The sequence below is a fragment of the Chrysemys picta genome, chromosome 7 (genome assembly GCF_011386835.1).
Source record: "Chrysemys picta bellii isolate R12L10 chromosome 7, ASM1138683v2, whole genome shotgun sequence".
In the NCBI taxonomy this organism is placed as follows: domain Eukaryota; kingdom Metazoa; phylum Chordata; order Testudines; family Emydidae; genus Chrysemys; species Chrysemys picta.
Genome location: NC_088797.1, coordinates 110,224,243 through 110,251,787, shown reverse-complemented (window position 1 = coordinate 110,251,787; position 27,545 = coordinate 110,224,243). Strand labels below are relative to the sequence as shown.

General features: G+C 40.4%; 1 protein-coding gene across 14 annotated transcripts in view; it reads left to right on the top strand.

The window, feature by feature from the left end:
* Positions 1-212: 212 nt before the first annotated feature.
* Positions 213-27,545, top strand: part of PLEKHA1 (pleckstrin homology domain containing A1) — an 82,915-nt gene continuing 55,582 nt past the window's right edge. For 13 of the 14 annotated variants that reach the window (XM_005305895.4, XM_024103572.3, XM_008166298.3 and 10 more), the window contains exons 1-2: positions 213-353; positions 22,039-22,199. In XM_005305895.4, coding sequence (XP_005305952.1) covers positions 22,059-22,199 — 141 coding nt within the window. In that variant the 5' untranslated portion in view covers positions 213-353; positions 22,039-22,058. Of the gene's footprint in view, positions 354-1,528; positions 1,558-22,038; positions 22,200-27,545 lie in introns of those variants that run through there. The other variant, XM_065552286.1, reaches the window with a different exon arrangement.

The following is a 27,545-nucleotide window of genomic DNA, read 5'->3' as shown; positions in this document are numbered from 1 at the left end:
TTGCGGCCTATGGCCTATCCCCTCCCGCCCTGCGTTGACCAATACCTTTAGGAGAACGGCTTTCCCTTTGCTTCTAGGCGGCCTGATTGGAGGTGCTGGGTTGAGAGGGGGGCTATTGGCGCATGCGCAGTGGTCGAAGTCCAGTTGCTCTCCCATTGCTGCTGTTTGTGCGGGAAACGAATAAAGTTTTTTCATTAAAAAAAAAAAAAAAAAAGGTATCAGTCAGCCGGCGGCGCTGCGCTGCGCTGGGCCGGGCCGCTGCGCTGCGCGCGGAGTGGGCGAGGCGGCGGCTCTCAGAGGGGAGCCGCGCTGTGTGCTGCCCCCTTCTCTCTCCGGACCTGCCCTGGACTCCAGTGAGTAGCAGCCGCCCGGGAGGCGCCGGGCTGGGCTTCCCCAAGCAGAGGCTCCCTGAGGGTGGGAAGGGGTGTGGGTGGTGGGGACGGGGCCCCCGTGGGCGGAGGTGGGGGTAGGGACCAGCGGGGGGACGTGGGGGGCAGTGGGAGATGTGGCGAGCTGGGCGGGTGAGGGGGTGGCAGGAGTGGGAGGTGAGGGCTATTTGTGGGGGCATTTGCGGGTATGGGGCTGGGGGGGGCGTGGGGCAGAGGGCTGAGCTGTATTTGAGGGCGTGGGGTGCGGAGCTGGTATTTGGGGTGTGGTGGAGCAGGGGCATTTCGAGGTGTAGTGAAGGGGTGGGGGCAGAGAGGTATTTGAGGGTGGGGTATGGGGGCAGCGGATGAAAGGTATTTCTGGGTATGGTGCATGGTTGGGGCAGAGGGGTGAGGGGTCGGGGGTGTAGTGTCTGGGTGGGAGCATTTGGGGGTGAGGTGTGGGGGCCGAGGGGTATTTCTGAGCGTGGTGAGGAGGGGGTTGAAAGAGGAGCAGAGTGTGGGGCAGTGGAGCAGGGGGCATTTCAGGGTGTAGTGAATGGGTGGGGGCGTTTGGAGCTGTAGTGTGGGGGCAGAGGGGTATTTGAGGGTGTGGTGTAGGGGCAGTGGATGAAAGGTATTTCTGGATATGGTGCCTGGATGGGGCAGAGGGGTGAGAGGTCGGAAGTGTAGTGTCTGGGTGGGAGTATTTGGGCATGAGGTGTGGGGGATATTTGAGGGTATGGTGTGGGGCACAGAGGTGTATTTCTGAGTGTGGTGAGGAGGGGGTTGAAAGAGGAGCAGAGTGTTGGTGGTGTGGAGACATCCAAGGTATGAGGATACCTGTGTGTGGCTGGAGGGAGTTTATTTTTACTGCTGGGCAAAATACTTTATTTTACTATTCAGTCTTGTGAAGAAAGTCATTGTTTTCTAGTAGCTTTACCGTATGAGAAGTGTTTCAGGCTCACTCTTACAATCACTGCTTTGGTGAGGGTTTTCAAAGTGACTTTACCCTGGGGAAAACTTATGCATTTATGGTATAATTAACCTGGTAAGCATATGAGACTCTAACAACCCCAGAGTAAGGCTGATCTCATTTTTCTTTGCAACTTGTGTCTTCTGAACATGACACGAACTCTGATGTTATCTACTTTGAAGTACATGCTGGCTGGTCTGTGTGTGAGAGAGAGAGGTATGCATAGTGGGATCAAATCATGTAGCTTTTCAAAATTTTACATATATGTATTATATTTGCATTTGACATTGAAATCTCAAACTGCAGTTTAAAGATCAGATGAAAATTGTGGTTATGACTCATTGAATTTCCAGATTGATTTAGCTTTGAAGGGGTTGGCCTTCGCATGGACCTGTCTTACATTAGGAAAAAAACTTTTCTTTAGTATGACTGGGAGACTGGCAAGACAATCCTGTGGTTATGACATGGTATTGTGACTTGATTGGAATCTGGGCTGATTATTTAGCTAAGCAAAATACCTTTGAATGGATGATGCATTTACCTGCCTGTTTGACTGTAGGTGAAGTCTGGCTGTAAAACGATAACTAATTAATTTTATTTACAATTTAAGTTAACAAGCATATAGATTTCAATTTTGTTGGAATTTTACAATATACTTAAGTAGTCAGAGTAAGAAAGCATATATGACAGCCTGAATAAACATAGTACAAAACTTTCCTAAAAAGCATGTAGTACCTGTTGACATTCCTGGAAAGAAAATGCTGTCCCATTCAAACTGCCTTTTTTTTTTTTTTTTTTTCTTTTTCTTTCAAGGCTCCATCTACAAGGGAACTAAACCATGAAAGTCAAACTGTTTTTAAAACAGTTGTGCTTGATCTTTATTGTCCAGACACACCATTTTGGTGTAAACCATTTAAACAAATGCTATTCAGTTCCAAGTGTGGATGAGGTTTTAGTAGTTATTGCATTTATTCGAATTTGATAATGGTATTGTGAAGATTGTTCAGTTGCTTATGCAAAACTAAAGTTAAGGTAAAAGCATTAGTTTTGGCAACTTCTCTTCATTTAGATATTGTCCACGAGTAACTTAATCCCAAAAGTATAGTCACTTCCAAAGATATTAGTAAGCCATTATACTTGTATTGAAGTCAACTGCACCATATCTGCTTTGTCATTGGATTATTGAGCTCATTATATGAACTTTGTAGTCCTTTTCAATGAAAAGATAAGTTTATATTCTTTGCCTTGTTCTATGCACTGCTAAATAATATATTTTATGCTGGAAGACAGAGCTATATTTGAACAAACAGTTTTGACCACACAAGTGGAAGCAATAACTTTGCACAATTAAGTCACAATGTGAATCTGTTGTATTTGTCTACTTCCTTTTTATAGACTTAAGCTACACTTTACCACAGTGCAGTACAAAAAGCTGTCTGAGATAAAGCTTTGCTCTGTAACTTCCAATTGTTGTATGATTAAAGGTAAAATTGGTCTTGGTTGATTTTACTGATTGTCATAAACTAAATTATTAACACATTTTTAACTGTGAGTTTGTCTGCAATGTCTGAGATTTGAAAGCTAGTTTTCATTTTAATTAAGGTAGAGCCCATGTCTACTTACTTTGTCCATCAGTTGATTTCTCCCCTTGGCTCCCTTCCCTCCCCAACCAATGGGCTTTCAGTTCATTCTGAACTATATTCAACAGTCTGCAAAGACAGTTATTAAGACTTTGGTTAGGATTATTCCATTCAATTATGCTGTGGGTTTTGAGCCTGTAATTTTTGACAAATTAAAGGGGTACCCTCGGGAAATCTAGTAACTTCCAAAAAGTGAGTGAAACGTAGTAGCAGATATTTCACCTGTCCCTGTGACTCCCTACCAACTGTTATAGCTTTGAAACCTATATATATATGTGTGTGTGTGTATATGTATATGTATGTGTGTATATATATATGTATATGTATGTGTGTATATATATATGTATATGTATGTGTGTATATAATGAGATGACAGAGGCATAACTGACAGTACAGGAGAGACTGGGAACTTGACAGTATCTTATATACAGTCATTTACACTAAGTAAACAAGCAGAAAAGAAACTATATTAAACTGGAAAAGACTAAGAAAACATTTATCTTCAATATAACAATAGTAGGATAAATAAAGGTTGGACAGGTGTGGTTTTAAAAAACTTGATACTGTTTGTGTTAGCAGCAACTAGCTGGGTCAATAATTGAATGGGAGACGTCTCAGGCTACGTCTACACTACCGGGGTAAGTAGACCTAGGCTACTCAACTCCAGCTACGTGAATAACGTAGCTGGAGTCAACATACCTTAGGTCGAGTTACTACAGGGTCTACACTGCAGGGGGTCGACGGGAGAGTTTTTCCTGTCGACTCACCTTACTCTTCTCATCGGGGGGTAGAGTACAGGGGTCAACTGGAGAGAGATCTGCTGTTGATTTGGGGGGGGTCTTCACTAGACCCGCTAAATTGAAATCGATCCACTGGTGGTCAGAACGTTGATCCTGGCTGTAGTGTAGATGTAGCCTCAGAAACACTTATGTGCTACAGAAAATGATGATTCAGTAGTTGTTGCTATTCCCTGTGAATCAGTACTGAACTAATGCCTCAGCATGGTGTTAGGGAGAACTATATTGTTGGAGTCTGCTTGAGCTAAAACTTAACAGTTTATGGTCCCTGTGTTGCTTTTGCTGCTGTTAATGATCTCTAAGACCTTTCGTTATTGGTTTTTACCAATTATTTTATTTTTTTAATGAAAAATTCCCAGATTTTTGAAAAAGCCAGTATTTGGGTTTTACTGTTTTTTTTTTTTGTTTGTTTGTTTTTTAAAGGTGAATTTTGGCTTTTTTGGGACCCAGGAATTGTCCACAGGGGAAGCGAACAGGGCTGAAGGGCTGATGGAGTAAGGAGGGGGCGCTGTCCTGCAAGGGGGCCAGTACTCAAAAAGGTGCAGCCTTCTGCTCCGTACCTGACCTTGGCCCTTCAGCGCAGTCCCATTCACTTCCCTTGTACAGAGTGGGAGCAAGATGAGCAGGGAGCTGGGTCCTGGCAGCTGAGGTGGCCTGACTGCTGCATGGAGCAGAAGGCTTCCTCGGCTGTCTCATAATGAGTATTCCCTCACATCGGCTGTCCTTTTTCTGTTTTTACCAATTTTCTACTGTTTTTTACATTTTTTGAATAAAAGCTGATAATTTTTTAAAAATTTGCTGGGAATTTAAACCAGAAATGAAGGGGTTTAAAGATCACTCAGCATTATTGTACAAGTGTAGAAGTGTTACCTTGGGTAAAAATTCAACTTACCTAAAGTCACTCAGGTAGTTTTAGTAGAAAAATTTATTCTTTGTTTCTTATTTTAAGCTGGTGTGTTCCTCTGGGTTATTACAGTTGGGTTGTTAACTTCATCCACCTCTAGATATCTCCAAGGAAATCTTTTATCAGTATAAATTTGTGGAGAATCTTGGGATATTTTAGAATAGACAGTGCAATGTAAATAAAAGACTTAGTGGCATGCAGGTATGTAACAATTGATTATAATATATATGGTGATGCTGCATAGGCTTAAATGTTTGAGATGGTGAAAAATTGCTACTTCCAATAGTAAAGGCTAATTGCAAAGTTGTAGGTGGTGGTCTATTAATTTTGTAATAAAAATAAACTGCTGATGTCCCTATCAAGCCATGGGGAAAATTGAGTCAGAGGTATGAAAAAAATAACTTTTTATTCCCTGGCTTAATTATTAATTGTAAAAGGGAAAAGCGTAACGGGGGAGGGGGGCGGGGAGAGAGGAGAGGATATTCAAGTGCAGGCTTTGACTTTTCTTAGTAGCTCTGACTGGATTACAAAAGGAGAGGAGGTTTTGTCACCAGAATAATGAAGGGTGACTATACCACAGGATAAATATATAATAAGCCAACAGAACAATTTTTGTAGATTGGTAGTATAGGAAAAGTTTAGGGCATCGCCTATATGCATAAAAAGTCTCTTCATTTAATAGAGAATGAAATGCTGGTTATAGTAGTGCCAAGCACATCAAACATTCAAAATTTAGTATATTGCTAAAAACTCCATGACTGTCTCTAAATTGTTACTTCAAGTTTTTGGGGCCCATTTTTGCAGAACTGATGATGCACATAACAGCAAACAGTTTCTTCAGAAAGCCAGGAACTTTGTGGAAAATCAATAAATCTTATAGCAAGGAAACTTTTTAGCCTGTGGAAGTGTGCACTTTCTTTGATTCCAACAATCTGTCAAAATAATAGTCTGTCAGCGTTTGACTTTAACAGTAGCTTGTGATGAGAGACAGTGTCTTTTCTGTAAAACTGTTTGAATAATTAGCATAATATAAAAATATCTTTATAAAAGTCAAGTGGAGTTTGAAGCCCCACAAATCCTTGTTCTTAGTTGTCTTATAGATCTATGAGAACACACAGTATAATTCAGGGGTCGGCAACCTTTCAGAAGTAGTGTGCCGAGTCTTCATTTATTCACTCTAATTTAAGGTTTCATGTGCCAGTAATACATTTTAACGTTTTTAAAAGGTCTCTTTCTATAAGTCTGTAATATATAACTAAACTATTGTTGTATGTAAAGTAAATAAGGTTTTTAAAATGTTTAAGGAACGTCATTTAAAATTAAATTAAAATGCAGAGCCCTCCAGACTGGTGGCCAGGACATGGGCAGTGTGAGTGCCACTGAAAATCAGTTCGCGTGCCGCCTTCGGCACATGTGCCATAGGTTGCCTACCCCTGGTATAATTAATTCACGATCCTTAATGCCAAAAATGTGGTAGCTCAGATATTCTAGCTGCCTAGAATATAACAACTATTGTACAAAATGGAGAAATAGTTAAAATATCGTCACTAAGATCCAAATTATGCTGGCAGTCTGAAAATAATCCATGCTTCAAGTTTTTTATAACTGAAGTTTAATGAAACATCTCTGGAAACTGATGGGCAGCAATCTTTTTCAAAAGTGAATGAGCTTAGATTAGACCTATAACAATAAATAGCAGAATCCTAGTGACTATGGTCAGACATGCAGGGTTTTAAAATACTCATATTACAGTTAATTTTTAATCTTTTGCTTTGCATTAATGTGTTTACATTTTATTTCATATATAAATGGGAGAGTCAGAAAAAAACAGAAATTTCAGTTTTTCAATTGAGTTGGATTTCTGTACAGACATTGAAATGAATAAGTACAAGATGTATGAGCAAGACTCTATTTCTAATAAATTTTCATACTCTTAAGGGGATCTTTGAAGAACTATTTAAAATAACTTTCTTATAGGCTTAAGGAACTCTTAATATATGATGAAACCTAATTATTTATGTAAACATTTACTTATGAATTGGTATACTATTTTGCCAAAAAGAGTTTCCAGTTAGTGGTAAGTAGAGCACCAGGATTTTGTTACTATGACGGAAGGAAACTTGGTTCATTTTCTTAACATTGAAGAGTACTTTTCCCTTCAAAGAAGTTGCAGAAGCATCTAGAATGTGTAGGTGTTTCTCTAATGTTGGAGACTGACTGAAAGAATTACTTTAGCCATTTAGCTTTGACCGAATGTTATCTGAATAGGGAGGTGTAGGTCTTGTCTTGTGCACATTTATGGCCTTCAATTTAAACAGTTTCCAGGTTGGAACTTATGCCTGACTGACTAGAAAAAATCTGAAGTTTTAGGCATTACATGGAGCAGGTTGGTTCAGTGGTTTTGGAGCAAGCCTTGGACTGGCTCAGTTCCTGCTCTGCTGCAGACTTCCTGTGTGTGACTTTGGGCAAGCTACTTAGTCTCTGTGCCTCAGTTATAAGATGATCAGATAAGTACCTTAGATTGCAAGAAGCAGGGGAAGGGGGCAGGGGTGGGAGGAATCCAAGAGGGCACAAAAACTGGGGCTTTGGGGACACGCCATGCTAGGGAAATGGTATCATTAAGGCTGATAGGACAGCAGAGTGGGAAAGGGCATACAAAGGGGCATGGACTGAAAATCTACGGTAGGAGGGGAGAAAATAAAGGCAAATTTGTTGAAAATATTTTGCTGGGTAGAACTGCAATTCTATTTTTTTTAAAAAGATATGCGGTTCCATTGTGTGTGTATTTGTACTATCAAAGATGCTCAGTTCATTAGAAAAGCATAATTTTTACTTGTATTCAGTCCTGCAGACTTCATCTTGTGAGTTGCCTAGTTTTGTATCTTGAATTTTGACCTAAGTGGTGCTATTCATTTTCTTTGAATTGTGCCTTGAGTTGACACCTGTGCAACCCTGAGTGACCTTAATGTGGTTGCACAGGTGCAACTGATTAGAGTTTATTAAACAAATCTGATGCACAGAAGGACTAGACTGTAGCTCTCTCTCTATTAGTTCGTTTGCTCTCCAATTTTATAGATCTTTTTAAAAAGGAGAGAGCGGAAAACACTAAAAACTGTCATTACTAACATTCAGATCTCAATACATAAGCAACTGTCTGAGTGAGGTGGTGGTGTTAAATGTATCCTTTTTGCATTTGGGCTGTGCTTTAAATTTAGGGTATTAAAGCTCAAATTTTAGCTAGCAACTTTTTTACTAGTTCTGTTGGACTTATAGCCAAAAAACTTTGAAATGAAATCTGATCTGTTGAATCTCCTATATTTGAAAGAGTGTAGGAAGAGAATCAGTGTTCTCCCCAAAACAAAAATAAATGTAAAGGCCAGTTTGTTTTAGAGGTGGGTGAAGTAATTCTATACAGTACATAAAATGCTTTGGGATCTTTCTGGATGAAGTGTGCTATATAAATGTAAGAAAATATTACTAATACTTGCAGAGAACAGAGTTATCAAACTTTACAAACAGGAGCTTGAATTGTTAAGATTCTGCTTCAGGTGTAAACTCTTGACTGAGCTGAAATATGCTATACGTTCACATGTTGAATGTGATTATTTTGAAGCATATGCTTTTTCTGGTGTGGGTATTTGGGACCAACACAATCTACGTTTATATCTCCAAGGAAACATGGTAGTAAAATACCTTAACTTTCTCAGACAAGTAACAGAGTACTAAGTGCTGTGTACTAACACAGTTATTACTCATCGAGTCTGTTTCAAAAAATGAGCAGTCTTAAAATATTACACTTTAAAGGATACTGTCAAGTATTTTTAACTCTTGTAGGAGGATATATAATAAACTGAACTTTTCTCTATTACAACAGTTGATTTGGCAGACTGTTTTTTTTACCCAGCATGCAACCGTATGCCTTTGGTGCACTGCTTTATGTACTAGTATCAAGAATCTCAAAAGAACTGTTTCATAGATGTTTGAACTATTTCTTCAACAGTGCTCATACTTCTTGGTGTGTGAATTCTCATTTTGGGAGGGGCTAAAAAAATGTTACCTTAACTGTTCTTTAAGACTTTTCAAGCTAATTCAGCATATACACAGTTAAGTCAGTTTTGCAGTCAATAGTGTTTTCATACTGTGTAACAAACTTTGTACTTATGTTAGTGCTTACAGACTATAGGAGTTCATTATTTTGTGGGGTTTTCTCTGTTTTCTACTATATGCCAAACGTTTATCTTATTATGGGTGGCTCAGAGAAGGAAACTAACTTTTTAATTTAAGGGTGGTGAAAACAGGAGTGAAGTAATGGTATGAAAATTTGGTCATGGTTGAAGGGAGCTTAGAGTCCTCATCCCCAGCATGTGCTAAAAAATGGAGTGGTATGAGCCAATGTAACTATGGAGTGATCCAAATAACATGAGGTAGGCCAGGCCTGATTATTACTTCTATGAACTTTATCACTGTAGTATCTGAGGTGATAGTAACATGACTTCAAAAGCTAGCCAGAGCTAAGATGAGACCTATAATCTGTTGGAATAGATGGGGGTTCTGGTTCATGCTCTAATACTAGGAAGTCCCACTGTGAACTCCCCTTTGGTTACAAGTATATATAAGTAGGACCTTCTTAAATTCTTGATTTTGGGGTATTTCTTTTGTTTTATCCATTAAGATATTTTATTTCTCTTTATTATATTTACATAAAATACTTCCATCTGTATACAAATAAAAACTGAATAAATTCCAGTTTATCAATACTGTATTATTATTTTTCTTTAGAAGTATGCATTAAGCATTCCATGTCTTGAGATACTCACCAACCCCTATGAGTTAGCCATCCCAAAATACCCTGGACACGGTGGACAGGTCAGTTCCCCCCTTGAAATGTATCTGGTACTTCAGCTCCCAGATAATCCCCACTTCTCTGTCCCTACTTAGTGAGATAAATACCATGGGGCATCATGGATCTTCCCAACCCCTACTGCCTCCTTCTCCGGTCCCCATCGCTGACTCCAAGGACCCCACTCCAGGCACCTCTATCCTCCCTTACATATTCCCCCCTTTCCTTTTGAGCCTCATCTCCCATAAACTCCTGTTAACCCCAGAAACCCCTCTTATACCCCCTTAAATATTATCCATCCTCCATTGAGCTTCAGCCCCCCGTTAGTCCCAGGAACCCCAGCCTCCCCCACTAACCCTCTTCCCCCAGAGGGACGAGAGGCCTGAGGGTTGGGATGTCTGGTCCTCATCCCAGGGTTTGGAAGATCCTGGGTGGGGTGGAGGATTAAGAGTGAGCCTGCCCTGCACTTCTCCCACGGTGGCTGCTTCTGTCCCCCCAGGGCTGGACCAAGTTCCCCACTTCCGGTTTTGCAATCTGGTGCAAGGCTCTAGCACCACTCAGATTCGACCCAGCCATTCCTCAGTCTTGATGGCAGCGGGGTGGGGCCAGGCCAAATTAGTCAGTTGTGCTGCAACCCCATGTGCCAGGTTGCAAAGCCTGGAGTGGGTAGCTTAGCCCAGCCTCATGGGACAAGTAGTGCCAATGCAGATTGTTTTTGTTTTCTTTTTTGTTTATGTTCTGTTTCGTTATTTTGTGTTTCACATTTGTAAAATATACAGGATTCTGTATATAAAGATATCTTTTAAAAACCTATTCTAAGGTCAGCGTAGACAGGATCTGTAGATTGCTATATTGTCAGTGCCAAGCTCCTATATTCAAGTGTCTAGTAATATACATAAGGTGCTCTATTGATAACAAAAATATATAAATACACTATATAGATTAGATTTACCAGACACTATAAACTATTCATCCCCAGTTTCAGAATGTGTGTTAAATTGTCTTGCTTTCAGACCCTATCGATATAGAAATTGCATTAAAGCACAAATGTACATGAATTGAAAGTGCATGTATTTTATATAGGATCAAAGATACTGGTGTATTAGGACCAGTTGGCCTTTATTTTTCACTTTCCCAACTCTTCTCAGTCCCTTGCAGTCTGTCTTTCACCCTACTCTTTCTGCTCAGGTTGCTTTCAACAAAAGGCAAGTGTAATTCTCTCCTGTAATTCAGTTGCCTTGAGAGTTGTCACTTGCTCCTTTTCCTTGTGTTTTCAAACAGTTCTTGGTTTTGTTTTGATGGTTTTCCTATCTGCCCACACTTTCCTCAGCACCCTTTTGGAGCTCCACTTTCTAGGGTGGATAAAAATCATGACTAAAATTTTTATTATTATTTTTTTAAATTTAAATCAAATTTCTTGTTTAGATACTGCTAGTTCTTCACTTCCATTTTATGATCTTAAATTGTCAAAGTGGATATTTTCTACTTTTATTTTAAAGTTTTCTAATTGTTAATAACATTTCAGATTTTATGTAGAGGGTTTTTTTCTACCAAGCAGCTTCACACTTAAAATGCTCATCTGTGCTGAAAAAGACAAGCCCAAAGGCCTCATTAATATGCCCTATTATGAGACTGTACAAACACAAAATTGAAAAGCAAGTAGTCTGTGCTCTGTCCTTCCTTTGTAAAGAGCTTTGAGATCTACTAGTGAAAATGATGTCTAAAAGCTAGATGATATTATTATTTGTGGCCAACATCGCCATTATTATACTGTACTTCCACAAGTAAAGAGCTGAAATGCTTCAACCATCAGGTTTTGCAGTTTGAAGTCAATGGGACTTATGTTCCTAAACCAGAGGTGGCTAAACTACATCCTGGTGGGACCCTCCTGCCCAGCCCCTGAGCTACTGGCCCGGGAGGCTAACCCCGGCCCCTCCCCAGCTGTTCCCCCTCCCTCGCAGCTTCAGCTCGCCCCGCCGCAGGTGCAATGCTCTGGGCAGCAGGCTGCAAGCTCCTGGGGCAGCGCAGCTGCAGAGCCAGGGCCTGACCTGGTGCTCTGTGCTGCATGGTGGCGTGGCTGGCTCCAGCCGGGCAGTACGGCTGTAGCGCCGCCAGCCACCGCGGTGTGCTCCAGGCAGCGCAGTAAGGGAGCAGGGGGCGTTGGATAGAGGGTAGGGGAGTTCGGGGTGGTGGTGGTCAGGGGGTGGGGGTGTGGATAGGGGTCGGGGCGGTCAGAGGGCAGAGAACAGGGGGTTTGAATGGGGGCAGGGGTCTCGGGTGGGCAGTTAGGAATGAGAGGAGGGGTTGGATGGGGTGGCGTGGGGCAGTCAGGGGCAGGGGTTCCGGGGGCTGTCAGGGGACAGGGAATGGGGGGGGTCGGATGGGGCAGGAGTCCTGCTTCTTGCCCCCTGACAGTCCTCCCAGGAGGGGTCGGATAGGGGGCGGGGGCTGGGCCATGCCTGGCTGTCTGGGGAGGCACAGCCTCCCCTAACTGGCCCTCCATACAATTTTGGAAACCCGATGCGGCCCTCAGGCCAAAAAGTTTGCCCGTCCCTGTCCTAAGCACTCTTTAAAAATCCCACCCTAAAAGCAGGCTGAAGAGCCTAATTCTGGGCTCCAATTTTTTAAAACTGGCCTCTATTAAAAACTTGTTGTAAATTACTGAAAGTTTAAATAATGTTTTATTGTTAAACAAAACTGTTTCACTGTTGAAGTGACACGGTTTTTATGCCACTAGATGACAGGTTCTTAAAAAAAATACACTGAGACCCTGATGCTGCAGACACTTACTTAACTTTAAACAATGGGACTATTTCTGTGAGGAAAGTTATGTATCTGTTTAAGTGTTTGCAGGACCAGGGCCTTAATTTTCAATATTTGGATTTTTGCATACAGCAGTTTTATAAAATTGATACCCTACCGATAGTGTCATGAAAAAAAGCTTTCATATTTTAGTTTACTATGCATTTTAATCAAAAATTGCAATATCACCAATTTTCAGATTAGTTTTACAAAGCCTTGACTGGATTTAAATCAATGAAGGTTTTTTTTAATCAAGTTATTTCAGTCATCTCTCTACTCTGCTACTTTGTTCCTTTTCCTTGTCCCCCTCCTTTCTTTTCCTCTTTCTTCTTTTGTACTTCCCAGAATGATCTCATTCATTCCCTGCCACTGATTTTTTTGACCTCTTCATTGATTCTTATATTTATCTATCCAACTCCAGTTCTCCACTTGCTCTAGTTAATCTTGAATGACATCACTAAACCGAATATAGTAACTTCACATGATGAAAAGTAAAATCCTGATCTTTCCTCCTAAAACTCTGTTCTTCTATCCACCTATTCTGTCACTGCCAATATTAAAACGTATCTTTTTGTCTGCCAGTCTAACTCATTCCTCTTTCTCTAACCAGTTCAGGGCTCCAAGACATCTTCCGAGTACTTCATCCTTTCCTCTACATCCTGATTTCCAAGACATTAGTCTATATTTATGTGATCTTTGCAGCCAAGATTGATTCATAATGCAGCTGCTAAGCGCTCTGTTCTAACCAATGCTTTCACTACTTTGAAAGCTCCTATAATTCCACCTCTGCATTTATCTCCACCTTTTCCATCCTTTCATATGCGCCACCCAAGTGTCCCTCTTTGTGCCCTGCTTATTTTTCACTTGCTGTTGACTCAGGTCTCCCCTTAAGCCTAGAATAGCCTCTTATATTTAAAGCTTCTTGTCTCTCCTCCACAAAACTTCCAAACCCTCCTTATTGTGAAGCATTTGAACTGAAGTCAGACACTAGTCTGTGTGTACTATCTAGTCTCACTTGTGCCTTTAGACTTTAAGCCTTTTATGGATGAGACTGTTATCTGTTTGCCACTTGTTTCCTATAGACAATGCTGCATCCATAAGCTATCTACTGACAAACATTTCTAGTGTCTTATTGTAGCAGTAGGGCATTGGTTGTAACATGCACTTGGGTTTATCTAGTGGGGGACAGCCAAGTCTTTTTCCTTGTTTTAATTATTGGCTTTTGTCTTAATGGATGGTGTCTTGTCTTCTACTTTAGCTATTTGAAGAATGCTATGACAGTGAACCGTTTTACATCACGGTAGGGCTCTTTCTGATTTAATGTGGAAGGGCGTTCCAAAGCCTTGGACTTTTCTTTTGTTGACTGTTTGTACCAGGGCTAAATTAGCAAACGAGATATTCATAACTGCTGTGGCTGGCTCCAGAACAAGAGGCAGTTATTGAGCTAGCTCCAGCCTTCCCCACTTGTAGATGAGCACTTGAAATGGATTGAGTTTAGAGGAGGAGCCAAAGTAGGTCATGAAGCATCCCACTTATGAGAAGGGCCTCTAATTCATGTATCAGCTGTCGCATCTTCCAGAAATTCTTATTTAGGCCTAGATAAAATTACAGTAGTCCAGCTGAAGGTGCTGATTGGGCCAGGTCATAAGAATGGCCATACTAGGTCGGACCAATGGTCCATCTAGCCCAGTATCCTGTTTTGTGACGGTGGCCAGTGCCAGTTGCTTTAGCAAGAATAAATAGAACAGGGCAATTATCGAGTGATCCGTCCCCTGTTGCTTTTGGCAGTCAGAGGTTTAGGGATAACCGATGGGGTTATGTCTCTGACCATCTTGGCTAATAGATATTGATAGACCTATCCTCCATGAACTTGTATCATTTTTTTGAATTATACTTTTGGCCTTCACAACATCCCCTGGCAATGAGTTCCACAGGTTGACTGAGTGTTGGTTGAAGTACTTCCTTGTGTTAGTTTTAAACCTGCTCTCTGTCCATTTCGTTGGGTGTTCCCTGATTCTTGTGTTATGTGATGGGGTAAATAACATTTCCTTATTAACTTTCTCCACACCATTCATAATTTTATAGATCTCTATCATATCCCTCCTTAGTCGTATCTTTTCTAAGCTGAGCAGTCCAGCCATCCAGGCAGAGTGAATGGAATTTTCTTGCTAGTAGAGTGTATCCAGACTGAGTAACGAGTCCAGAGTGGCTTCAAGGTTGTGTAGAGTCTTAACTATTAGGGCAGATGACTTCAATTGAATGTGCGATGCTGGTGCTTCCTAGTTCTTTGTAGTGCATGCATCTTTTAACCAGCTAATGTCACTTCCATCTCACCTGGCTTCAGTTTGAGCCAACTGTTTCTGTTCTTCAATTTCAGTTGTTCCCTGAGATCTAGGAGACTGTGCTATCTGTACTGAATGAAAATATGTAAAACAACATACGGTTGCTGTATTGTTGGTATTCTAACATGTCTCATCTTGCAAGAAACTGTAGTTGTTGCAACGCAAGAGTGAGTTCTATGGGATTTGAAAAATCAGCGATGCAGGTGAAGAGTAACAGCTATTTATGACTCTTTAGAGCATATTAAAAAGGCAAGAGAATATTTAGCTTCACATTGTTTTGATAGCTTCCTCCAGGACATACATATAGGTCAGCAGTATTTGGGAGGGAGGGAGGAGAGTGAATATTGCAACATAGGCTTTACCCCACAATAAGGGCACTCATCAGTGCTATTTCTGGGTTATGACCTAGCTTCAAACTAGAGTGGATGCTTGCTATTGCTGAAGGTGGTTCACTGCTGCCTTTTCAATAATCTTGCACAAAAATGAAAGGATTGGGATGGGATGCTGGTGAGTGAGGTCAGCTGTGGATTTTTGGAGGGGGAGGGGTTGAGCTTGATTTCTCATGTATTTCAAGGTGTTGATAGAATTCCTCTCTCAGAAAGTCATTGACTGTTTTTGTTTGCATTGAGCAAAGATTCTCCCCTTTCACTGACCATTCAGGGGACGTGGACTCAGCAATATGTTCTAACCCCACCGGTTAATGTTTCTATTTTCCTCGTTTGTCAAAATGGGCCAAATTTTAACAGTGTGTGTTCTGCAAGTTTCTTTTCATCTCAAGGATGTTTAACTCCAGGCTGAAGAGCTCCTGTCTGATTTGCTTGACGGCCATAGGTAGTAAAGTGGGAGAAGGGGCGCTATCTATCCTTTGTTAGACACTCCCCATAGCCCATGAAGAGCCAGTTGAGATACTCCCAGAGGCTGGCAGGTAATCAGTCCATAGAGTAGCCAGAAACTTTTCCCCTTCCCTGCAAGGGAACAGGTGACCAACAGGGGAGCTGCTGAGCACTAAGGGACAGCAGCTGCTCTGAGCACTCTTGGCTTTCAAACTAGAACTGCTCTTGGGGCTGCCAGGGAAATTGTGTGAGGCAATTTGGGAGATGGCACTGCCTAGCTCCTGCCAACAGTGATGAAGCTGGTTCAAACGATTGGTTTTTAAAATCACAGAGCAGGTTAAGTAAAACACTTTGAGTTTATAATCCAGTACAATTATTTTGAACATAGTAGTTCCCAACGGCCATAATTAAGAGTTTTGAAGACCACAGATGGGATATCACTGACGAAAATGATTAATTCACAAACTGTAAACTCGGCTTCTAGCCTTTTCTATTGTGAAGTTTTCCTTTTAACTTATGCTTTCTCTGTGTTAAATTGTTGTGCATGTAAATAGCTTTAAAGATAGGGTACTTTCACATGATTTAAATGTCTGTAAACATCTTTTGTAGTAAGAACATCTTAGTCCTTGAAGCTAAGTATGTATGTGTGAACTGAGAATATTCAGTACTTATACTGTACATCATTCAAGTATATTTTCATATACATCATGTTAATGTTTTAAAATAAAATCCCTTTCAAATGCCAATGCAACATTTTATAGAAAAGACTTCTGGTAGCAATGTACCTTCCTGTACTCTTATCAGCTACTTCTCAGGAAAAGGTTTTTGAGAGTTAAAGGTTAAACACAAAGTTCAAACACTCTGGCATATTCAAACATGGCAGGAAGTGGAGGTGATGATTATGCTAACACAAAAATCACAAGAATGGAAAATTGTATATTAATATTACACATGAGAATACAAAGATTTGAGGAAATAAATGTAGAGAGGAAAAGAAAATTGAAAACTTGAAAGGTGGTGGTGGGGGAATGGTAACCTTACATACTGTATTGGGTTGTTACTCCAATCTCTCTTTGTTAGCATTAGTACTGTTAGCATAAGATAACAGTACTAATGCTAACAAAGTTAATAATTTAGGCTCTGATCATGTACTGAAATTTACATGAGCAGACCTTTGTGCTCATGTGGAGTTCCATTGAATTCCGGGGTGCTCCATGTGGGTTCCATCGTCATTACCTCCATTGTTCTCAGTGCAGGACTGGTGCTTTAACTGGCAAATGAGGTATCAGACTGGGAAATTGTTAAACACCTGGTACTTCCTTACATTTTATAGGACACTCTTACTGCAATGTGTGTAAGAGTACACCCAGAAGAAGCCAGCCTAAGTCTAAACAAGAAGCCCAGAGAGCAGGAGCTAATTTTACTTAGGACTTATGTAAACAAATACAAAGAACTTTAACTGGCCAGTCTCAGTTACATGGCTTAAGAAATGCTTCATTTCCTAGATTTTCACTGGGAAGCTATGGATTAGGATTAGTAATGCTAATGGCATTATGATTTAGTTGCCCCTGAGCAGAATACGTAAACACAGCTGTCAGAAGTACAGCTACTAACTCATGTCACATAGTCCACCAAACTGCCATCTGATGGTAACCACTTTTGCCTACTATGAACTTGAGTTGGATTAGAACTAATATTAATTTACTTAAGTGGAATGTTTCTATAACATAATGTAATGGTGGTAATTTTTTTACAACTGAAAGTGTTCTACTGTGATCTTTTACACTGGATTCAAATCAAATTTAAACTTATAGCTGATACATGTTTATATTCTGTGGTTTTCTTTAAGAAAACCATAGAGCATCTTATTAATACAATTACTAATTTTGAACTAGTGTTCTGCAGAAAAAATAAGTTACGAAACTTAATATTGTAAACTATCCTGTAGTTTATGTTGGATTTTTAACAAAGGACATACAGGAATGAAAAGTGGAATAGTTTTGTAAGCCAAAAATTAGAGGATGAAGTTTTGAAGCACATTTTTTTTTTCTTGTTAAATCCAGTATACTGACAAGTAAAACAATCCCTCTGTGCTTTGGCCCCAATCCTGCCAAGACTTAAGGCCTAGGCACAGTCACACTGTCTTTAGTGGAACTAATCACATACTTCAAGTTCAGTATGTGAATAAATCTTAGCGTTATTGGGGTCTTTGAGAACTGTTCATACTTATGTGCAGTTTCAGAAATATTTGTTTAAACAACCCATTACTGTTTAAAATCTTTTAAATACATTTATTTTTTAAATTAATGGAGATATCCCATCTCCTAGAACTGGAAGGGACCTTGAAAGGTCATCGAGTCCAGCCCCCTGCCTTCAATAGCAGGACCAAGTACTGATTTTTGCCCCAGATCCCTAAGTGGCCCCCTCAAGGATTGAACTCACAACCCTGGGTTTAGCAGGCCAATGCTCAAACCACTGAGCTATCCCTCCCCACTTCAGCTACGGTTTTTATAAAGTCAGTTCTAGATCATCTCATCAGCCATTCATCTGCTGTTCTTCTGTATCCTCTTAAAAATGTAATAGGAAACAATTTTCTTTGAAGACTCTCTAATATTTTTATTTAGCAGATCTCAAATATGGGCTTTTGAAACTTCATTCTCTACCTTGCTGGAAAAAATGGGTACAGTTTTTCTTGTTTCAGTTTCTATGGAGTCTCTGCAGAGAATAGCGTTTCAACCTGTTTTGACAGGAAATCAGCTACCAATATTTGCTTTTTATAGACATCCCATTTCTCTGGTGTGCCTATACTTCTTAGCAAACAGTTAAGCTGTAATTGTGCCTATAGTGTGACACACAATTTTCTAGGGGGTATAAATGGTGAAATTTAGGAGGACAGGACACCCCCATATTATAAAGCTGCTGCTTTATTTAAATGGAAATATACCTGGTTGCCAAATTATGAACACAATTTATGTAACAGCCACTATTGATCTCGCCATTACTTAGTTACCTTTGCAGCAGGGAAACATCTCCCCATTCTAAAATGATCCCAAGAGCTTGTGTGTGAACTGTTAACAGTATGGTTACTAGATGAGGCTGTCTTAAGAACTACCATGCATCTGTTTCCACAGTTAGTCATATCAGCAACATTTACTATGTCTCTGACCTAAGATGTTGATATGTAAATTATACACTGCTTGAGCAAATATTAGTCTTACTGTAAAGTCTAGGATTTCCTTGACTATTTATTTTAAGCTTTTGAAATTCTACAATATTGTCAATTGCCTTAAATCCAGTGGTTCTCAACCTATTTATCAATATGGGCTGCATATGCGGCCCACAAAGTATTACCTGGGCTGCAGGTTGAGAGCCACAGTGCCCCCCCATCTAGCCCGTGTCTCTCCCCCCCCCCCCCCCAAAAAAGCCCCTATGCTCAGCGCCCTCCCCAAGAGACCACTCCACAGAGTAGGTCTGGAAGCAGAGAGCTCGGCAGGGGGCAGGGACCCTGACCCTGGACCCTGCCATGCAGGGCTGGGGGGCAGCCAGGACCCTGACCTCTGCGGGGACCCTGGACTCTCCCTCCCTGGACTCTGCCCAGGGCCTGCGGCCTTTAGCATATAGCTGAGCTGGGGCATAGCTGTGTGCTAATTGGGCTGCATGCAGCCTGTGAGTTAAGAACTGCTGCCTTAAATATACACAGTAATTTTCCTTTTGGAAAAATGAGGCAGCTTACTTCTAGATGAAGGGTTTAAACTCCTTACGATGTCATCAGAAAAATTATGGAAGAAACATCTCCTCAGATATCACCAAGTAAGATGTGCCATTTCACAATTTTGTAGTCTAACTCCTTAGCTAGCAGATAAATTATTTTTATCTAGTTTTATTTTAATAAGGTGACTCATCAGTATATTTCATTTCCTTCCAGGTTTCTGCTTGCTAAAAGTTTAAGTTTCATTGACCATCTTTAAATTCATTGCCATATTTCTCAGTTCTTAAGTATTCCTAGTATGTTCACTTTTCTAATGGTGAGATGGCAGTGATAAAAATTAGATTTATTTTTCTCTGACTTAGTGAATAAAACTATGGACTAGCGTACATGGTGACAAGGGTTTAGTGGCATACTGAAATTGGAAACTGTAGATAATCACACCCAAGCAGGTGATCCCAAATATAAATATTAATTAAAAATGTGACTGCAAGTACCTCACATCTTGCCATGATGCATGAGTAGGCACACACACACACACACACCTTTTCTCTCCTCTCCCCTGTCCCAATATAAATATATATATAGAGAGACACTACCTGATGTCTTTTAGACAAGGATATAAGCAGTGGAAAAAATGGATGACGTTCTAATCAACTTTTAAAGTAAACTTCACAATGTTGCTCAGTAGAGCACTCTGAAAGCTCCCATTGGTGAACAGGTTTATATACCTAAACTTAATTGTACAGAGTTGAGATGCTAATTAAAATTGGTATTTTTAATCTGTACTGTCCCTTACAAAATATAGAAGCATAATGCAAGACTATAAATGCTTCCCATCCTGCTTTAAAATATATTGACATCAGGCAAGCTTTCATATGTGAATTTTTAATGTTGGTTTTACTTGGATTTTTAGACCGCTATTCCAGAAGGATGGAAACTTGTTTGCTTACAGTGTCATATTTAAGAGCCAGTGACTTTCCTGGCTCCTGAGCATAAAAGCAGAAAAGGATGATGCAATGGTCTGTAAGTGAGATGGAGCAGCAAAAGTTGAAGCAGACAAAATGGGAACAGGTGGTCAGCAGTATAAATAAAGATTCAGAGCTGATTTTTTCCCCCCCAAAAAACCACATGATGGCATCACAAATCAATGCCAAAGATTTTAGTTTTGGGTTTACATAGTGTGTGTGTAACTACCTATAGCTGTACATGGATACTTAATTTCCCTCACCTTTTAGTAATATTCAAGAGTGAAAGATTTCTGATTTTTGGCTGGAATTGGTGTAATTTGTACAAGATTTTCATATATAAAGATGGCTGCCCAGAAGCCCCTCATCTGAATTTCCTTTCCCTAAACAGATTTCAGAGGGGTAGCCTTGTTAGTCTGTATCAGTAAAAACAACCAGGAGTCCTTGTGGCACCTTAGAGACTAACAAATTTATTTGGGCATAAGCTTTTGTTGGCTATGACCCACTTCATGAGAGGCATGGAGTAGAAAATATAGTAAGCAGGTATAAATATACAGCACATGAAAAGATGGGAGTTGCCTTACCAAGTGCGGGGTCAGTGCTAACAAGATCAATTCAATTAGTGTGGATGTGGCCCATTCCCAACAGTTGACAAGAAAGTGTGAGTATTAACAGAGGGAAAATTATTTTTTGTAGTGACCCAGACGCTCCCAGTCTTTATTCAGGCCTAATTTGATGGTGTCAAGTTTGCAAATTAATTCAAATTCTGCAGTTTCTCGTTGAAGTCTGTTTTTGAAGTTTTTTGTTGTTGTTGAAGAATGGCCACTTCTAAGTCTGTTATTAAGTGTCCAGGGAGATTGAAGTGCTCTCGTACTGGTTTTTGAAAGTTACAATTCTTATGTCTGATTTGTGTCCATTTATTCTTTTGCGTAGAGGCTGTCTGGTTTGTCCAACGTACATGGCAGAGGGGCATTGCTGGCACATGACGACATATATCACATTGGTAGATGTGCAGGTGAACAAGCCCTTGATGGTGTGGCTGATGTGGTTGGGTCCTATGATGGTGTCCCTTGAATAAATATGCGGACAGAGTTGGCAATGGGGTTTGTTGCAGGGGTTGGTTCCAGGGTTAGTGTTTCTGTTGTGTGGTGTGTAGTTACTCACCAGTTGACACCATCAAATCCCAATGACAACACCTTCTTGTCAACTGTTGGGAATGGGCCACATCAACTAATTGAATTGGCCTCGTTAGCACTGACCCCTCACTTGGTAAGGCGACTCCCGTCTTTTCGTGTGCTGTATATTTATACCTGCTTACTGTATTTTCCACTCCATGCATCTGATGAAGTGGCTTATAGCCCATGAAAGCTTATGCCCAAAGTTAGTCTCTAAAGTGTCACAAGGACACCTCGTTTTCCCTAAACAGAGTAAGATAAGCTATCTCAGACTGTAGGGCTGCTGACAGATAACTTTTTAACAGCAAAAGACCTATTGTTAAAAGTGAGAAGAAATGTAAATCTGTTATCTAACCCTTTGTGCAAATTAGTGAAAGAATCTTTGATTATCCTATGCTGATCTTGTGTAAACTAATAGGCATGCTGTTCCGCCAGTATTTAACACACACATACCGAGGTTCTGAACTCAGGGTATATAAAAACTTAAGTACTTAACGGTTATATTTCAAAGAAATGTATAAAAGTTACTCCTGTGGTGGGAAAAACATTTTATCTTAATTTGACTTCTTCCTATGTGGAAGCTCCTTTACTGAAAATTCTTCTAGTAGTTGAAGCTGTGCTCAAAATGTACAGACCAGTCTTATAATCAGTGAAAGTAAACTTTTTGTTTTAATTGTTTTTGTTTTGCAGTGTAATGTTCAAGCTCAGAAATGCCTTATGTGGATCGTCAGAATCGCATTTGTGGTTTCCTAGACATTGAAGAAAATGAGAATAGTGGGAAGTTTCTGCGGAGGTACTTTATCCTGGACACGAGGGAAGACAATCTGGTATGGTACATGGATAATCCACAGGTACGACGGCCTCTGGAATAAAGTTGTGGAAGTTACCAGAAAGTCAAATATTTTTTTGACCTAAAGCAAATCTATTGTATACATGGAAGAGGGTTTCAGAATGAATTTCATCGAATTTGCAGCTCTAAGGAAAAACTTTTTAAGTAAAATATTAATATGTAGCTTAATCACTTGTATCCTACTTCCTTGATTAGGCTACTCTCTGAAACCCTTTATTTGTAGGGGAAAACTGTAATTTTTGTTTCCATTTGGAGTTCACAGTCACACCTGGAAAATTCAAGCAGATCTTGTGGTCAGTGTAACATCCATTGTAATGGCATAGATAAGGGATTTGAAATATAGGTATAAGTTCAGAAAACTCCTGAAATCAAATCCAACTTGTACTGGATAATACTGTATACTGCATGCACATCTATCATTATCAGTACTTAAATATGGTGCCTTTTCTCTATGTTGAACAAGATCTATTAATTTAATTGTCTATGGTGCAGGACCAAAGCTTGGGGAAACTTTAAAGCTCAGATATAAAAACTGTTAAAACTTCAATTTCACAGCACTTTTCAGATTTTACAGAATTAACAAACTAAAATAATTTTCAGTATTTTTAATGATACCATAGCTTTTTAAAATAAAATATCTTATCCTAGAACTATAGGTTAGTGCTTTATGCCATTACACCAGTTTTCTGCTTCCTACCTCTAATGGTCTGAAACCACAGGCCCTAAAATCAAGTTGAAATTTGGTGTATGTGAGGAAGGGTAAGTTAATGAGAACTAATTGAATTATATTTTTAAGGCTTGTTTTGCAAATTAATAGGGCTAGAAATAAATGACATACCACCACAAAAATAAGGAAATAAGATGTAACTTTCAGAACTAGTCTTCATAGTTAGAAATATTTTATTTGAGATCTGAATTATTAAATAAGAGCAACCATTCCAAACTCTGGGCATGCTTGGCAAACTATTAAAAGTACGATAAGAATGTAACACTCTTTCCAAAACTCTGTGTGTGCTACCCTGGTAATAATGTGAATATAGCCAAAAAAACAGTGAAATGTCCTACCAGTGGCCCCTTCTCTTATATGAGTGAAATTCTAACTCCTGTACTTCTGCTGACTGCAACTGTGGCAGTGTTTCCTGAAGAAAAAGGTAGTTTCTTAAATAGGTAGGTCCAAAACCATTTATATCTTCATTGGTCAAAACCAATACCTCAAAATCAATCCAGGAAACAGTAGGCAGCTACTATAGATGAGATGTTCAATTTGCTCTCAAAATGACTCACTGTTTCACAAGCAGTCTACCAGATTCTGTATCAGCTACATTTTCTGGACTGATCTAAGATGTGTTCCCATGGAGAGTATTTTGTTGTAGTCTGATTTCAAAATGACAGACATGGATTAAAGTTGCAAGAGGAACATCTGAAATAAATGAGGACGTGACCTTCTGGCTGTGTGGAGATGAGATAAGCTGATCTTCCCCTGGCTTCTTACTTTTCTAATTGCTTGAAGATTTTAACCAGATCCCCAGATTGCAAACCCAATACATAGAACCATAGAAGATTAGGGTTGGAAGAGACCTCAGGAGGCCATCTACTCCAAACCCCTGCTCAAAGCAGGACCAACACCAGCCAGGGCTTTGTCAAGCCTGGCCTTAAAAACCTCTAAGGGTGGAGATTCCACCACCTCCTTAGGTAACCCATTCCAGTGCTTCACCACTCTCTTTGTGAAGTAGCTTTTCCTAATATCCAACCTAGACTTCCCCCACTGCAACTTGAGACCATTGCTCCTTGTTCTGTCATCTGCCGCCACTGAGAACAGCCTAGCTCCATCCTCTTTGGAACCCCCCATCAGGTAGTTGAAGGCTGCTATCAAATACCTCCCTCCCCAATCACTCTTCTCTTCTGCAGACTACATAAGCCCAGTCCCTCAGCCTCTCCTCATAAATCATTTGCCCTAGCTCCCTAATCATAAATGGCAGATACATACCTTCACTTGAAGGAGCTGATGTTTTTTTTCTGCTGTATTCTTGGTTGGTTTTCCCCAACCAGCCAGCAGTTGTAGTCTTGGCTTGGACACAATCCAGACAGTTTGCAGTCATCTATACCCCAATCTCTCCCAGATGCTGAGCAGTACAATCAACCATTCCTGGTGGATCAGGTGACATTGAGATATAAAGCTGTGTGTGATTAGCATATTAAAGATGTTTCAACCCATGTCTCCTTTACTGAATTTCCTAACAACTTCACACAAATGTTGACAGAGGTGACAAGATGGGCCCCGGAAGAACCCGCGGGAGAGTACCTTCAGTGAAGAAAAGTAGTTACCAACACCTCCATCTAAGTGTGTCAAGCATGATGTGCATAGAGAAATCAGGCCTGTTACCCGTGCTGTAGTTTGCAAGTGTGACAGAACCTAACAGTCAATATTATCAAAGGCTGTTGACAAATGTAATAATGTTGTGATGGATACTTGATGTCCTCCTTCTGGCAATTGATGATGCTCAAATAATGCCACTAGAGTTGTCTCTGGACCTTAAAACTGTTGGTTCCTCAAACTAGTGTTGGCGCAGGTTTATTATAATTGAAGTACTGTGTCCTTAGGCTAGTGCATTTTTCAGTTTTAATACTTTCCTTTCTTAATGAGGTGTTGATGTTTATTTGGAAACCACTTGCAATTCTTAGATGAAAGGTGTTATGTAATTGCAAAATAGTTAATAAATTATTAACTCTGATTCCATATTTTCAAGATGAACACACATCTGGATGCATTGTGTATCCATAGATATTGAAACTTGTAGCAGTCTTCGTACCAAATGTTTGTACCAACCTCATCTGTAGAAGATTAGTTACAAACTTAGTTTAACCTCTGCTCGTGCCCAACCCCCCCAAAAACTCTTCATTTGTCTCTTTAAAAAAAAGATCTAAATCAGCAATGGGATTTCTGTAGGTTTGAAAAAAATGACAAATACGTACTTTAAAACTTTGCTTCATTTTTGTGCCAAGACCAAGAATCCTGGGATTTGTGATGCTTGGTAAGAAATAATTGCATCATATTTTAAAGCTGTTGTGTGAAATGTTTTGGTGACAGTTGTGTTAACTCTTATTGAGAATCATGAGATCTTAAACTTGGCCTTTAGAAGGTTAATACAGAAGCAAGATTTTTAGGCATGTTTTAAAATGAAATTTTTATTTCTGCTTGACACTCAAAAAATTTGTTTGAAGTCAGTGGAACTACTTGCATACCATGAGCATTTGGTCTTAAGTCTGGGAGCTCAACTTAAGTTCCAGCAGGTTTAATTCTCTTTAGTTTTTGTTATTACTTGTGAATGTTAATAGCAAAACATAGTCTTGTCTATTAAAATAACCAAAGTGGCACTAGAAGCCGAGCTTTGGTGGCATGGCTGCTTTTTGTGAACTTAAATTGCCAATACTCACTCCGGTTTAACTACACAGGTCTTTTACTTCACCTTTTACTTCTGTGCAATTGTGTAATTTTACTGCCACTACTTGTGCTTTTGAGCAGTTCAACAGTTATTTCTCATTAGCGCAATCAGCCACTTGAAAAGCAAAATTGTAGCTCATACTTTCAGCTTTGAGAGGTAGCATCCACTATATGGATCTGGAAAAGTTTTATAAATGTAAATAAAAGAAACTATAAGCTATTTGCACAGTATGTGGTACCAATGTGTTTTCTACAGTACAAGAAAACCATTTAAAAAAAGCAAACATGGTATTGAGACATTTAAGGAATGGCGTATAAATCAGCTAAACTAAAAGCTAAAGAGGGGAGGGGTAGCTCAGTGGTTTGAGCATTGACCTACTAAACTCAGGGTTGTGAGCTCAATCTTTGAGGGGGCCATTTAGGGGAGGGGGGGAGGGAACAAACTGTCAGGGACAGTACTTGGTCCTGCTAGTGAAGGCAGGGGACTGGCCTCAATGACCTTTCAAGGTCCCTTCCAGTTCTATGAGATAGGTACATCTCCATATATTTATTTAAATTGTGCCATTCAAATATTCTTATGCCATGGTGCCAAGTGTTAGTAAGACTGCATTTGAAATGTGGAATCTTTACTATATCCAAAAACAAATGAAATGGGGACAGTGCAGTATAGATCAAAGTGATTTAAGGCTGAGGCAATCAGAAATTGTAGGTGAAAAAGAGGAAATAACTTCTGGAAATTAAATAGAACTCTTTCAGATGATTTACATTAATGGGGGGAGTACAACTGTTCCTCTCCTCTCAGCCTTCTGTGGTTATGTCCCAGTCACATCAGTGGAAACATGCAGAAATGTTGTGAAAAGTGCAGCTCTTCAGAATTTGTGTTTAATGATACATACGCTCTATTTTTAGTGTTTCACTCAGGTATTTGTTCTTTTAAGGTTAGTGCTCGCACACAGATGAAGGGGTTTTGACTGAAGTTAAAAATCCACTCATTCGTTCTTGAGCTGTAGAATGAGGTGGGAGGGATAGCTGAGTGGTTTGAGCATTGGCCTGCTAAACCCAGGGTTGCGTTCAGTTCTTGAGGGGACCACTTAGGGATCTGGGGCAAAACCAGTACTTGGTTCTGCTAGGCAGGGGGCTGGACTCGATGACCTTTCAGGGCCCTTTCCAGTTCTATGAGATAGATATATCTCCCCCCCCCGCCCCCCGGAAAAAAAATGGCTGCAGAGCTGCTCTGTGGAGGCCACTTCAGAGAGCTTGTATGAAGCAGGCCCTGGCACCAGGCGCACTCACCATCCTCTCCCTCGCCAGCCTGGTGGGGGACTCACAGCTAGGAGCCCCCAGCTGAGGTGCTCCCAGCAGCAGAGGGAGATGGAGCCCGCCTCCTCCAGCTACAGGAACCTCTTGAAGCAGGGGGAGGCACTCGGAGATGGGTCTGATTTCCCCCTAAGAGAGGCCATCCAGGGGAAGGACAAGTCATGTCCCTTTCCAGCCTGGCCAGGGCTTGCAGCTAGGAGCACCCCAGCTGGTAGCATGGGGAGATCTGTTTTCAAGGGGGCTTATTTCACGGTCCATGACACCTTTTTCATGGCCGTGAAATTGGTAGATCCCTAAGCATAACCTCTGTTGCATCTACTGAAAGGTGTGAGTGGAGGGAAGGTTGTATTTGCCGTTGTGTAAATGTACTCGGACTTTCTAGGAAATGAATGATCCTAAGACCGTGTTTAGCAGCACATCTGTACACAGTGTTCGTTATTCCAAAATATAGGCTGTAAAAGCAGAATACAGTAAAAGTTGTTTTATCTGGCATGTTGGGGGAATAGTGGGTGCCAGTAAGTAAAAAATGCCAGTTAACTAAGAGGGGGAGGGAGTTTGGGTGAAGGAGGGGGTATGGGGCTGAGGGTT